The sequence below is a fragment of the Vombatus ursinus genome, unplaced genomic scaffold (assembly GCF_900497805.2).
Source record: "Vombatus ursinus unplaced genomic scaffold, bare-nosed wombat genome assembly UNPS02014779.1, whole genome shotgun sequence".
In the NCBI taxonomy this organism is placed as follows: Eukaryota; Metazoa; Chordata; class Mammalia; order Diprotodontia; family Vombatidae; genus Vombatus; species Vombatus ursinus.
In genome coordinates this window covers 53,330,564-53,343,215 of record NW_020954557.1, presented here as the reverse complement: position 1 = coordinate 53,343,215, position 12,652 = coordinate 53,330,564, and the positions used below count along the sequence as shown (strand labels likewise).

At 35.7% G+C, this 12,652-nt stretch overlaps 1 protein-coding gene across 2 annotated transcripts in view; it reads right to left on the bottom strand.

The window, feature by feature from the left end:
- The window catches only part of GRB14 (growth factor receptor bound protein 14), a 148,662-nt gene that overhangs the window by 14,081 nt on the left and 121,929 nt on the right, over positions 1–12,652 (bottom strand). For both annotated transcript variants that reach the window (XM_027866106.1, XM_027866105.1), the window contains 2 exons: positions 5,414–5,524; positions 5,120–5,215 (listed from right to left, as the gene is read on the bottom strand). In XM_027866106.1, coding sequence (XP_027721907.1) covers positions 5,120–5,215; positions 5,414–5,524 — 207 coding nt within the window. The remainder of the gene's footprint in view (positions 1–5,119; positions 5,216–5,413; positions 5,525–12,652) is intronic.

The following is a 12,652-nucleotide window of genomic DNA, read 5'->3' as shown; positions in this document are numbered from 1 at the left end:
AATTCTCTTCTTTGCAAAGAGCTTAAAAGAGATATTTAGGGGAGGCAGTGGAATTAAAATCTCACCCTCAGGATATATGTTATTGGAAATATTGGAAACCATTCAGACAAACTAGTTCCCTCCTAGAGATATTTTTTTAAACTTCAAAAATAGGAAAATGACTTATGTTGCATGCACCAACTTATTTTTAAGTCAAAGAAAAAAAGATAATTGTTTAAGGTTTTGTTTTTACCACATATAGATATATAGCTTTACTTCTAAATCTGCATTAAATTCCTTTTTCAATCTTAAGTTCTCTGATTTTTTTTTCAATTATTATTTGAAGAAAAATGATCATTGGAGCTCATCTTTGTGGGTATTTTCTCCAAAGGTGCAGATGTCAACCTATTCACACCTTCTCATTCATGAAGACTCTTATACCTGGATTGAGGATCTACCCAATGCCCTGGAGGGTATCCTTTGGTCAGGGACCCTGCGGCCTCAACATCACATGAGACCCTCTAGGTCCTCAAGTGTGGCCCTTTGACTCAATCCAAATTTCACAGAAGAAATCCCCTTAATAAAAGGATTTGCTCTGTAACACTTGGATTCAGTCAAAAGGCTTCACCAAAGGCTAGAAGGCCATGTGTGACCTTGGAGCCGCAGGTTCTCCTCCCCTGCTAGGTCTTTTAATGTTTTGTGGACATCAATACAATAATGGACAGGCTAATTTACTGTCCATGTTATCCCTTGCTCTCAGTGCATGACCAACCCATTTCCTTTAGTATTCATGCATTTCTCCGGATGATGTTTTAATTGGGAAATTGGGCAGGCAGAGTTAAAATGGTTCCTTGTGCATAGCTCAAAAAAATTATTCTTTGTATTAGGATACAGTCTACTTATATTCATTATATGTCTTTTTGTCACCATTTAGGTCATCTGTAACTTGTATTCTAAGATTGTAACACTTCAATATTTGCATTCCACATAATATTGCTAGAATACTCATTTTTAAATATGTTTTGAATATGTGTTTTCATGACATTAGAATCACTGAAAGTGCAACAAAATTTTCCAAATTTAATTCAATCCACTAGCCTTTTTCTATTCAATTTTAGGGCTTAGATGATTGTCCATTTGTAGTGACTGTCTAAACAGGCAGACCATCAAAAAGTATGTCATGTCTGGATAATACGCATTTGTCATTAACCTTTCTGTGTAGATTGCTGAGTAATAGCCCAGAAAGGTTCTCTCCATGATTACATTAAGATGGTAGAAGATTTCTTGGTAGCACACCTCGGAGATAATGGTTCCGTGATGCTCTGCTTATCAGTATCAGTTAGGAATAAAACGAGGAGACATAGGTGCTCTCCAGGGTAACACTGGATATCCTGCACAAAATCTAAATGGAAGAGAAATTCCCCATAGATTGTATCTATTTGGTCCAATTTAGAAATGATACCTGCTTGGCCCAGAATGCTACAGGAATGTTTCAGTGAGTATCATAACTACTCCCACCACAATGGTTCAGTTTACAGTCACCTCACAATCATGGCTGCCCTCCACTGGACATGATGTAGATTGTCAATGTCTTCCCTAAATGGTGGCACCCAGATTGGAGCACTATGTAACCATCATTTCCCTTTTTCAGGACAATATGTTTCTATTATTACAGCCAAAACTGGCCTTAGTTTGTTGTTGTCGCTGTTTTTTGGCTTTCACATCAGCTGACTCATCTTGAGCCTACAGTTAAGGCTCCTAGATCTTTTTCACATGAACTGCTGCTTAACCATGCATTCTCTATCCATTATTTTTTTTCCAGTTTTTTTAACTTAAATATAAAACTTTAATGTTATTAAATATCACCTGATTATTTGAAATTAATTCCCTTTAGTGGTTGTATATATTCAAATTTGTACTATTAGAAGTCATAATTATGTAAAATATGGTAAGTTATTCCAGCCCAATGAAAATAGGCAGCGTGAATTCTAATAATGCGATATCAGGTGGCTTTATTAATTGCAATAATCAGGACTGAACTATATAATATACTCCCCCTACCAATGCATATCTGCACCTATTTTGCAATGTTTAGAATTTAGTGATGCCAGGGGCACAGAGGGGTTAAGTGACTTGTCAGGGTCACAGAGCTAGAGGTGTTAATAAGAAGTTTTTTTCAAAAAATCAACTAGAAGAATGCAAAAGAAGCACAGATCCTTAACTGTCCATACACTGAATTCCCCTAAGCATTCACGGTATCCCAAATAGCTTTACAAGGAAAAAATTCAGGATATCCAATGTGACCCTGGAAAGCACCTATGCCTCCTCGTTTTATTCCTAACTTGATACTGATAAGCAGAGCATCATGGAACTGATATATCTGAGGTGTGCTACCAAGAAATCCACCATCTTAATATAATCATGGAGAGAACCTTTCTGGGCTATTACTCAGCAATCTACACAGAAAAAGAAAAATCAAGTTAATGACAAATGCATATTATCCAGACTTGACATACTTTTTGATGGTTTGCCTGTTTAGACAGGCACTACAAATGGACAATCATCTAAGCCCTAAAACTGAATAGAAAGAGGCTAGTGGATTGAATTAAATTTGGAAAATTTTGTTGCACTTTCACCGATTCTAATGTCATGAAAACACATATTCAAAACATATTTAAAAATTAGTGTTCTAGTAATATTATGTGGAATGCAAATCCTGGAGTGTTACAATCTTAGAATACAAACTATAGATGACCTAAACGGTGACAAAAAGACATATAATGTAATACATTTTATATATATAGTATTTTATATGTATATAGTACAGTATTTATATTTATATATGGTATTTATATTTATATATAGTATATATAATACTTATATAGTATATGTAGTATTTATGTTTATATAGAGTATATACATAGTATAGTATTTTATATATATACTATATATATAGTGTATTTGTACCTAAAGACAATACCAAATAATCACAAAACCCCTTTCAGATTTATTAGTCCACCTTATAAATTAAATTGGCAGGCCAATTATTGCTTTACTATAAATATATAAATAGAAATGTCAAACACACATACTACTAATGTTAAGTCTTCACCAATAAAGCCCGGATGAGTTCAAATTACTAGACTGGGTTTAGAACAAAGCAATATCAACAGAAGAAGTCTATGCATGTAGTACAGAAATTAAGTATTCAGAAAAACACTGGATTTTTTTTTTTTTTAGGCAATTGGGGTTAAGTGAGTTGCCCAGGGTCACATAGCTAATAAGGGTCAAGTGTTTGGTCTAAGGGTGGACTGGAACTCAGGTCCTCCTGACTTCAGGGCCGGTGCTCTATCCACTGTGCCACCTAGCTGCCCCAAAACACTGGATTTTTAAGAACAAAAACTGCAACAAACTAATTTAGAGTGACAAATTACATTTTTGCTTATGTAAATATCATATCTCAAGGGCAATAGTACTAATAGGATGGTGCCATGTTGTACCTTGTAGAAAAAGCACTAAATTTTATGACAGAGAATCTGGGTTCAAGTCCTGCTCTGTCACTACCTAACTGACCTTGGGCAAGTGATTTCACCTCCTTTGTCCTCAGTTTCCTCATCTGTAAAATGAAGGGAGCTTGAGTAGATGATCTCTACAGTTCTTTCTAGCTTTAAATAATCCATGATCCTAAGAGGTTTTTTGTTGAATATAAATGCTATTCCTCAGATGACCCTTTTTCAATCAATGCAAGACCATACTTATTAAAAGAATCGGTTTTAACTCATCTGTGTCATTGCCTCCAAAGTGAGTATCTTTATAAACAAATGGTGAACAAGCTCAAAGTGGCATCAAATTGACTTGTATCACAGTGATGGTATATCCATCATTTGAATGTTGTTTTTATTTTTTTAATTTATTTTATTTTTAATTTATGGAATAAAACAAGCATTTCTATAACATAGTACAATTAAAAGAAAAGATGGCACATTAAACTGCAAATCTACTATGTACAACTTGCTATTCCTTTCAAATAACAAAATTATCATGTAAATTTCTCTTTTTTTATCCCCCCCCCGAGATGGCTACCATTAGACACATATAGGTATCTATATGTAAAATTATTCTATACATATTCCTAGTTATCAATTCTTTCTCTGGATGCAGACAGCATCTTTCTTCATATGCCCTTTATATTTAATTTTTAGAGCATGCATTCCTTTTTTCTATCCTTCTCCTTGGCGTTTATTCAACTAACAGAACTCTTTATGACCCCCAAAGGAGTGAATACACAAACTAAAAAGTTTAAGAATTGTCTTCCTTGCAGTAGTGATCCTTATGTAGTACAAATACAGATCTAAGAAATTATATTCAGAGCAAAATTTATCAAAGAACTGAAATTTAAAAATTTTAGAGGTGGAAAGGAACTTGGAGCCCGTGATTTTAATCTAATAATTACGAAATCTAAATTGATTACATTATATTATACTAGTTGGGTACATTTTTGTAAATAGATGACCATCATTTGTAACATTTGTAACATTTTTATAAATGCAGAGGAAGCATTGTAAAGACAGATGCTTTAAAGAATATATTTTTATCATGGAAATAATATAATGCCAAAGACTACCATTAATTGTGTTATATTAATTTCAGGCAGAAATAAATCAAATTGGCCTCAAATGTAATAGTCTTACAGAAAAGATAAACCTGAAATCATCAGTTTCTAATTAACATGAAACTTTTAACCTCTATAATTTTTTTAAATGTAAAGATAATCTCTTCCAGAAAGAGAGGGAGGGAGGGAAAGAGGGAGACAGGGAGGGAGAGAGAGACAGAGAGAGACACACACAGAGAGAGACAAGAGACAGAGAGACAGAGACAGAGAGACAGAGACAGAGAGTCAGAGACAGAGAGAGACACAGAGAGACGGAGAGACAGAGAGAGGCAGAGAGACAGAGAGACAGAGACAGGGAGAGAGACAGAGACAGACAGAGAGACAGAGAGAGACAGAGACAGAGAGAGACAGAGAAAGAGAGAGAGCAAGAGAACACTTCTAACTTTTGGTAATATTTAAAGTTAGAAAATTCCTCTACTTTATATGGTAAAAGTATTGGAGAAGAATTAGCTCCACAAGAAAGAGTACCTTAAGCAATCTAATCGCAGTCACCCAGCACGTCCTACTCTGCTCTTCATCTGCATAGAGCAGTTTCAGGTCTCGGCTCCCTCCTGCTTTGTTAGGCTAGAAGGCCACAGCACATTGTTTAGCATTAATGCATATCTTGAAGGTAACACCTGTTGAAATAAAAGCCACTAAAATTCTCCTATTTATGAGAAAGCTGCTTCTTTTTTATCTTAAGAAAAAGTTAAAAGAAACTAAAGCTTACCTAAAAAAGCTGTGGCCTGCTTTTATGCATCTATCAAAATAGTAAGCCTGTACCTTTAAACAGAATCCATAGTTTGCTGGGGCTCCGTGGGTCTTTTTGCCTGCCAATGCCATGTAAATATCACTATTGCCAAATTCACTGAAAAATTGCAAATGCCGTGGTTCCTAAAAGGAAATGAAATGGAAACATGTTACCACCTTCAGCTTACTTGAAACTATTTTTCCTGTGGATGCAGAATTTTAAAATATCAGGATATTAAGGATAAAATCTAACCCTAATGCAACCAAAGCAAAAAACAAAACACAACAAAAACAAAAACAAAACAGATAAAACTAAGTAACTGCATCATTTAATCAAGGTTTATTAAGTAAGATACAAAGACCCTTGGTGGAGGTCCACAGGCAGATTTCGGGGGGAGGCATGAACTTGAATAAGAAAAAAAAATTTTATTTCATAGAACTGGTTTCCTCTGTAATCCTGTACATTTTATTTCATGTATTTAAAAACATTTATCTGAGAACAGGTCTACAAGTTTTCCAGACTTGCCAAAGGGGTTCATGACATACAAAAAAGGCTAAGACCTCATACATTAAATAATCCTTCAACCTCTGCCCTATTCTAAAAGCTTAAGAATATACCAGGGAAAAGATACTTTTCATCATTGATAATCTTTTATTCACACTTGGAAAAAAAAATTTCCCATCATGCAAAATACAGTTTTGCCAGTTTTGTAGTAACTATCTACCTCACATTTTCTGTAAGGAAAAAAGGATAACCAAATTGGACTAATTTTCTTCCTGAATCAGTTTTTCTAACATTTGTTATATAAAAATGGCTACTAAAATGGCTGATGATCTCAAATACCAACCAAATAAACAAACAACTGAAAAACAAAGAAAACAAAAACCTTCACGAGAAGAAACACATAATGGCTCCTGTTTTGTTTTTTTTTTTTTTAGGATTTAACACCTCTCACATTCAGCTACAAAATAACATACTGTACACAACATCAATGTGAGCTATACAGCTATATATTTCTTTACATGGGGAAAGGCATATTGCATTGGTAAATTTAATGAAATTAGTGGATAAGGAACTATGTCTAAATTTGAAGGCAAAGCGGAATCTTGAATGATTTCTTCCCTAGGAAATAAATGATATTTAGGATGTGGTCATGAGAAATTACTAGGTCATTTTGCTTCTCTGATAGGTTAATAACACAGAGTAGCCCTGGAGTTTGGGCTTGAAAGTTTAATCAGGGATGATCCAAATTCACCTACTTCTCAAGAGGCTACACCCAGGGTAATATAAGGAAGAAAACTTGCAGAAAACAGTTATAATAAAACTGGAATAGAAGTCAGGACATAAGAGTTTCAGTCTCAATTTTACCACTGAACTATGTGACCTTTAGCATGTCACTAGTCATCTCTGGCCCTTGATTTCTTAGAAGAGCATTGTTGAATCATAAAATTAGGAGAACCCCAAAGTCCCTCCTAGAACACTTCATACAACATTCCCAATGAGTGGACATCCAACTTTTATTTGATGATCTCTAAAACGAGGAGCAATCTACTACCTTCTGAAGCAACCCAATGTACTTCTGGATAGCTCTTAATTACTAGGAAGTTTTCCTTAATGTTGAGCTTAAATCTGCCCCTGTCTCTGTAACTTCCATCCATTGCTCCAAGTTCTACTCTTTAAGGATAAACAAAATAAACCTAATCTCTATTTTGAGTGATAGTCATTTCAATCTTTGAAGGCAGTTATATTTTCCCTAAATCTTTTCTCCTCAAAATTTCTTCAACTAATTGTGGCATGGCATGATTGCAAGGTCCTTCTCCCTGCTGGTTTTCTTCCTCCAGGCACTATCCAGCATGGAGCTGAACATAATATTCCAGCAGTAATCTGACCAAGATACAGTACAGCAAAGCTAACACTTTTCCTGTTCTAGATGCTGTACTTCTCTTGATTCAGGCTAAGATTATATTTGCTTTTTTTTTTTACTGCCATTACATATTGTCAAAATACTGTAGCAAAGTTTAGTCCACTGAAACCTGCGATCCTTTTTCAAACTAACTGCTGAGTAAGCCACATCCTCCCCATTTTCTATTTTGTGCAGTTGACTTTTTTAATACAAGTATGGGGCTTAATATGTACTCTTATTAATTTTATCTTATTATATTTGGCCCAATGGGGTCTTTCTGGATCCTGTCAACCAACATTACTAGCTATTCCTCCCAATTTAGAACTTTAGAACTAGAAGGGACCCTAGAGGTCAATACATAAGGAATGTATTGAACTTGATAATCTCTAAGGTCTCATCTAACTCAAACATCCTATGACTGAGAGGGTGGAAGCAAGATGGTGGATGAGAGACAGCTACCAGCTGAACTCTCCCAACATTCTCCTCCAAACAACTTCAACTCCTCAAATCACATTTTGGAGCAGAAAAGACAACAAAAGGTCAGAGTGAGACATTTTTGTAGCCTAAAACAACTCAGGAGATCTGCAAGAGAGGTCTGTAACACTGGGGTAGGAATCAACCCAGAGTACAGCTGCAGCACCAACCATGGTCTTGGAGGTGGCTATGACAGCAGCAACAACATGGGAGCTCTCAGCCCAGAGAGATGGGAAGGGTGTTGGCAACTGGTCAATAAGAGATTATGGAAGACCCTTCGCTGGCACTGGATGCAACTGGCACTGATTAACAACTCTACTGCCAATACACAGTTCTCAGTCATAGGTCAAGGGCAGGAAAGAGTGCTTGTGGTCAGTCACAAAGAAGCAAAGGCCCTGGTCTAAGTTCCAAGGCATAGAGAAACACTAGCACTTGTGGCTGCAGAAAAGCAGGGGCCCTGGTGACAGTTCCATGGCCAAGAGGAGTGCTAACACTTGCAGCTGCAGGATAACAGGATAAAGACCAGGAAAGCAGTGACCATACCTCTCCCTGGATCACATCACCTTAAAAGCATCAAAAATTTGAAGTCTCCCAGAGCTAGCTTTGAAAACAGTAGAACAAAAAAGGCTGAAGTTTGGGACGGTGAATCCCACTCCCCACTCCCACCAGGGAAACAGAGCCCAATTTCAAGATAACATTCAAAGACAAGAAATAGACTGGAAAAATGAGCAAACAACAACAAAAAAAAAACTTAACCATAAAAAGCTACTATGGTGGCAGGTAAGAACAATACATAAACTCAGAAGAAGACAATAATGTGAAAACAATTATGAGCAAAGCCTCAAAGAAAAATGCTAAATGGACCTAAACCTGAGGAGAATTCCTTGGGGCATTAAATAAAGAGATAACAAGTGGTAGAGGAAAAATTGGGGAAAGAAATGATAGCAACAGTGAGAAAATTAGGAAAATAGAATTAATAGCTTGGTAAAAGAGGCACAAAAATACTGTAGAAAATAATACCTTAAAAATGGAATTGGCCTAACAGCAAAAGAAACACAAAAATTCACTAACTCCTCCTTAAAAAGCAGAATTGGGTAACAAAAGTGAATGAGTCCATGAGACATCAAGAAACAATAAAACAAAGTCAAAAGAATGGAAAAAAAAGAAGAAAATATGAAATATTTCATTGGAAAAACAACTGACCTGGAAAACAGATCAAGGAGAGATAACTTAAGAATACTGTATTACCCAAAAATCATGATTAGAAAAAGAACCTTGGGGCAGCTAGGTGGCATAGTGGATAGAGCACTGGCCCTGAAGTCAACAGGACCTTAGTTCAAATCCGGCCTCAGACCATGCACTTGACACTTACTAGCTGTGTGACCCTGGGAAAGTCACTTAACCCCAATTGCCTAAAAAAAAAAAAAATTAAAATATATTAAAAAAAAAAGAAAAAGAGCCTACACATTATAGTTCAAGAAATAATCAAGAAAAACTGCCCCAATATTTTAGATGCAGAGGGTAAAATAGAAATTGAAAGAATCTACTGATTATCTCCTGAAAGAGATCCCAAAATGAAAATTCCCAGGAATATTATAGTCAAATTTCAGAGCTCCCACATTAAGGAGAAAATATTGCAAGCAGCCAGAAAGAAACGATTCAAATATCATCGAGCCACAGTCAGCATTACACAAAATTTAGCACTTCTACATTAAAGGAGTGGAAGGCTTAGAATATGATATCCCAGAAGGCAAAGCAACTAGGCTTACAACCAAGAATCACTTACACAACAAGACCGAGTGTAATCCTTCAGGGAAAAAGTGGAAATTTAACGAAATAGAGGACTTTTAAGCATTCCTGATGAAAAGACCAGAGCTGAAGAGAAAATCTGACATTCAAGAGAAGATAAAAAGGCAAACATGAAAAGAGCAACCATAAACAGACTCAATAAAGTTACAAACTGTTTACATTCCTATATAGGAAGATGATACATGTAACTCCTAAGAATTTTATCATTATTAGGGCAGTTAAAAGGAGTTTACATATTCAGAGGGCATGGGTATGAGTTGATTACATTGGAATGATTTCAAAAAAAGGGGGGGGGGTAAGAAAGAAAGACACCCTGGGAGAAAGGAGAAGGAAGAGAGAATGGGAAGAATTTTCTCACATAAGAGGCGTGCAAGGAGGAGCTTTTAGAATGGAGGGGTAAATGGGGGTGGGCAATGCTTGAACCTCACTCTCACTGAAATTGGTTCATAGAGGGATTAACAGACACATTCAGTTGGATACAAAAATACAACTGACCCAACAGGGAAATAGGAGGGAAAGCAGATAAGAGAAGTGGGTGGGATGATAAAGAAGAGGTCAGATTAAGGGAGATGGTGTTTAGAAGCAAAATAGACTTTTGAGGAAGAATAGGTTAAAAAAGAGGAAGAAGAAACAGAAGATTATAAAATGGAAGGAAATACACAGTTAGTAATTGTAACTGTAAATGTGAATGGGACAAGTTCACCCAGAAGTGGATGGCAGACTCCTACAATATTGTTTACAAGAGACACATCTGAAATGGAAAGCAACTTGCATAGAGTTAAAAGAAAGTGCTGGAGCAGAATCTAATATGCTTCAGCTAAAGGGAAAAAAAAGGCAAGGGTAGCAAGCATGATCTTAGACAAAAACAAAAGCAAAAATAGCCTTAATTAAAAGATAATCAGGGAAACTATATTTTGCTAAAAGGTACCACAGACAGTGAAGTAATATCAAAAAATTTTACAAGTTTCTCTGATAAAGACCTTATTTCTCAAATATATACTGTGTACAGAAATGAGTCAAATTTATTAAAACTAAAAAGATCCATTCCCAATTAATAAATGGTCAAAGTATATGATCAGGCAGTTTTCAGAAGAGAAACTCAAAACTATCTATAATCATGTGGAAAAATGCTCTAAGTCACTATTGCTTAAAGAAATGAAAATTAAAACAACTTTGCAGTACTCAGAACTATCAGAAATGACAAATGATGGAAGAAAAATATAGGTACACTAATGAACTGCTAATGGTATAGTGAAGTGGTCCAACCATTGTGGCAAACAGTTTGGATCTATGCTCAAAGTGCTATAAAACTGGGCAATATGCAGCAATACCACTACTAGGTCTGTATCCCAAAAAGAAAAGAAAAGGAATAGAATATGTATGTACAAAAATATTTATAGCAGCTTATTTTGTGGTGGCAACAAATTAGAAATCAAGAGGATGCTCATCAATTGGCAAATGGCTGAACAAGTTGTAGCATATGACTGTATGGGGTACTATTGTGCTAAAATATTTTGGGGGAGGGGTTCAGAAAAATATGGCACGACCTATATGAACCAACACAGTGAAGTGAGAAGTGGGAGATGACTACACTGTGACAGACATGGCTACTCTGATCAATACAATGATCCAAGAGAGCTTCAAAGGACTCATGATGTAAAAATGCTATCCACTTCCAGAGAGAGAACTGATGAATTCTGTATACCTTTCTCACTTTATTTTTCTTGCTTCTGCAACATGGCTAATATGTAAATGTTTTACATGATTTCACATGTATAACTGAAATCATATTGCTTGCCTTCTTAGTTGGTGGGGGAAGAAGGGAGAGAATTTGGAAATCAAAATTTAAAAGAAAAGAATGTTTAAACTAAAGATTTTTTTGAAAAGACTTTTTGTCCCCATAGATGTCCACAATCTACATCTCGACTGAGGATCTGACAATGGCTAAAACTGTTAGATATGGCCTAGTCTAGGACTTGCCAATAAGAAAAAGAGAAAAATCTCTACCTGATATCAGAAGCTACAGGTCTTCTGAGAAAAATAAATAAGCATACTTACTAGAAAATAACTCGGATTTCTTTTAAAGATGGAATGAAATCTCTGATGATACTGTAAGTCACCATGGAACTGGATTACTAAAAGGTGAATGATGAAGTCAGGCTGTTGAAGGACTTGAAAATGGAATTGCAATTCTCAGCAGTAAACTAAATTCAAATAACGTCAGTACTTTTTGGAAGGATGGGGAACAATAAGGTGGCTAAAGGTGCAAACTTAAGGAAGAAGATCTTTATGGAACTGACAGTAACTTTAGAGAGCTGAAAAAAAATCTGACCACCTGAAAACAGAAGAGAAGGAAATATAATTTTCTAAACAAAAAGACTTTGGGGATACTGATAGCACCAGAGAATTTAAATATTTGGTGCTGTTATTTTTCAACCTATCTAAGTAAAGACATGAAAAACCTCATTCTCCTCATTTTTAAGCTGTAACCCCACAAGGGAGGAATGAGAAGATTATTGGGAGAAGAGACTTAAGGTACATCCTCTGAGCATAGCATTGTCCTTCAGTACCTCAGTGAAGGAAAATCTGCAAACATGGTTTAATGCTCACTAATTTTTCTGGCCAAGGTAGTAGTCAGCTAAAGAAAGAAAATTTTCCTGTGTATAACAATCAAATTAACTTCCCAAAACAGAGAGGATGGGATGAACAGCGGTAACTCACACTGAAGACAGTGCTTTATAATACACAAATTACTTCCTCACAATAATCTTGTGAGGCAACTAGCTTAAGGATTATTTATAAGAAAATCAAGCTTTACTAACCCATAGTCACATGAAAAAATGCTATAAATCATTACTGATAAGAGAAATGCAAATTAAAACAACTCTGAAAAACCTGGAAAGACTTACATAAACTGATGCCCAGTGAAGTGAGCAGAACCAGGAGAACGCTGTACACAGTAACAGCAATATTTTGTGCAATGATCAACTATGATTGACATAGCTCTTCTCAACAATAGAATGATCCAAGACAATTCTAAAAGACTTGTGATGGAAAATGCTATCCACATCCAGAGAAACAGCTA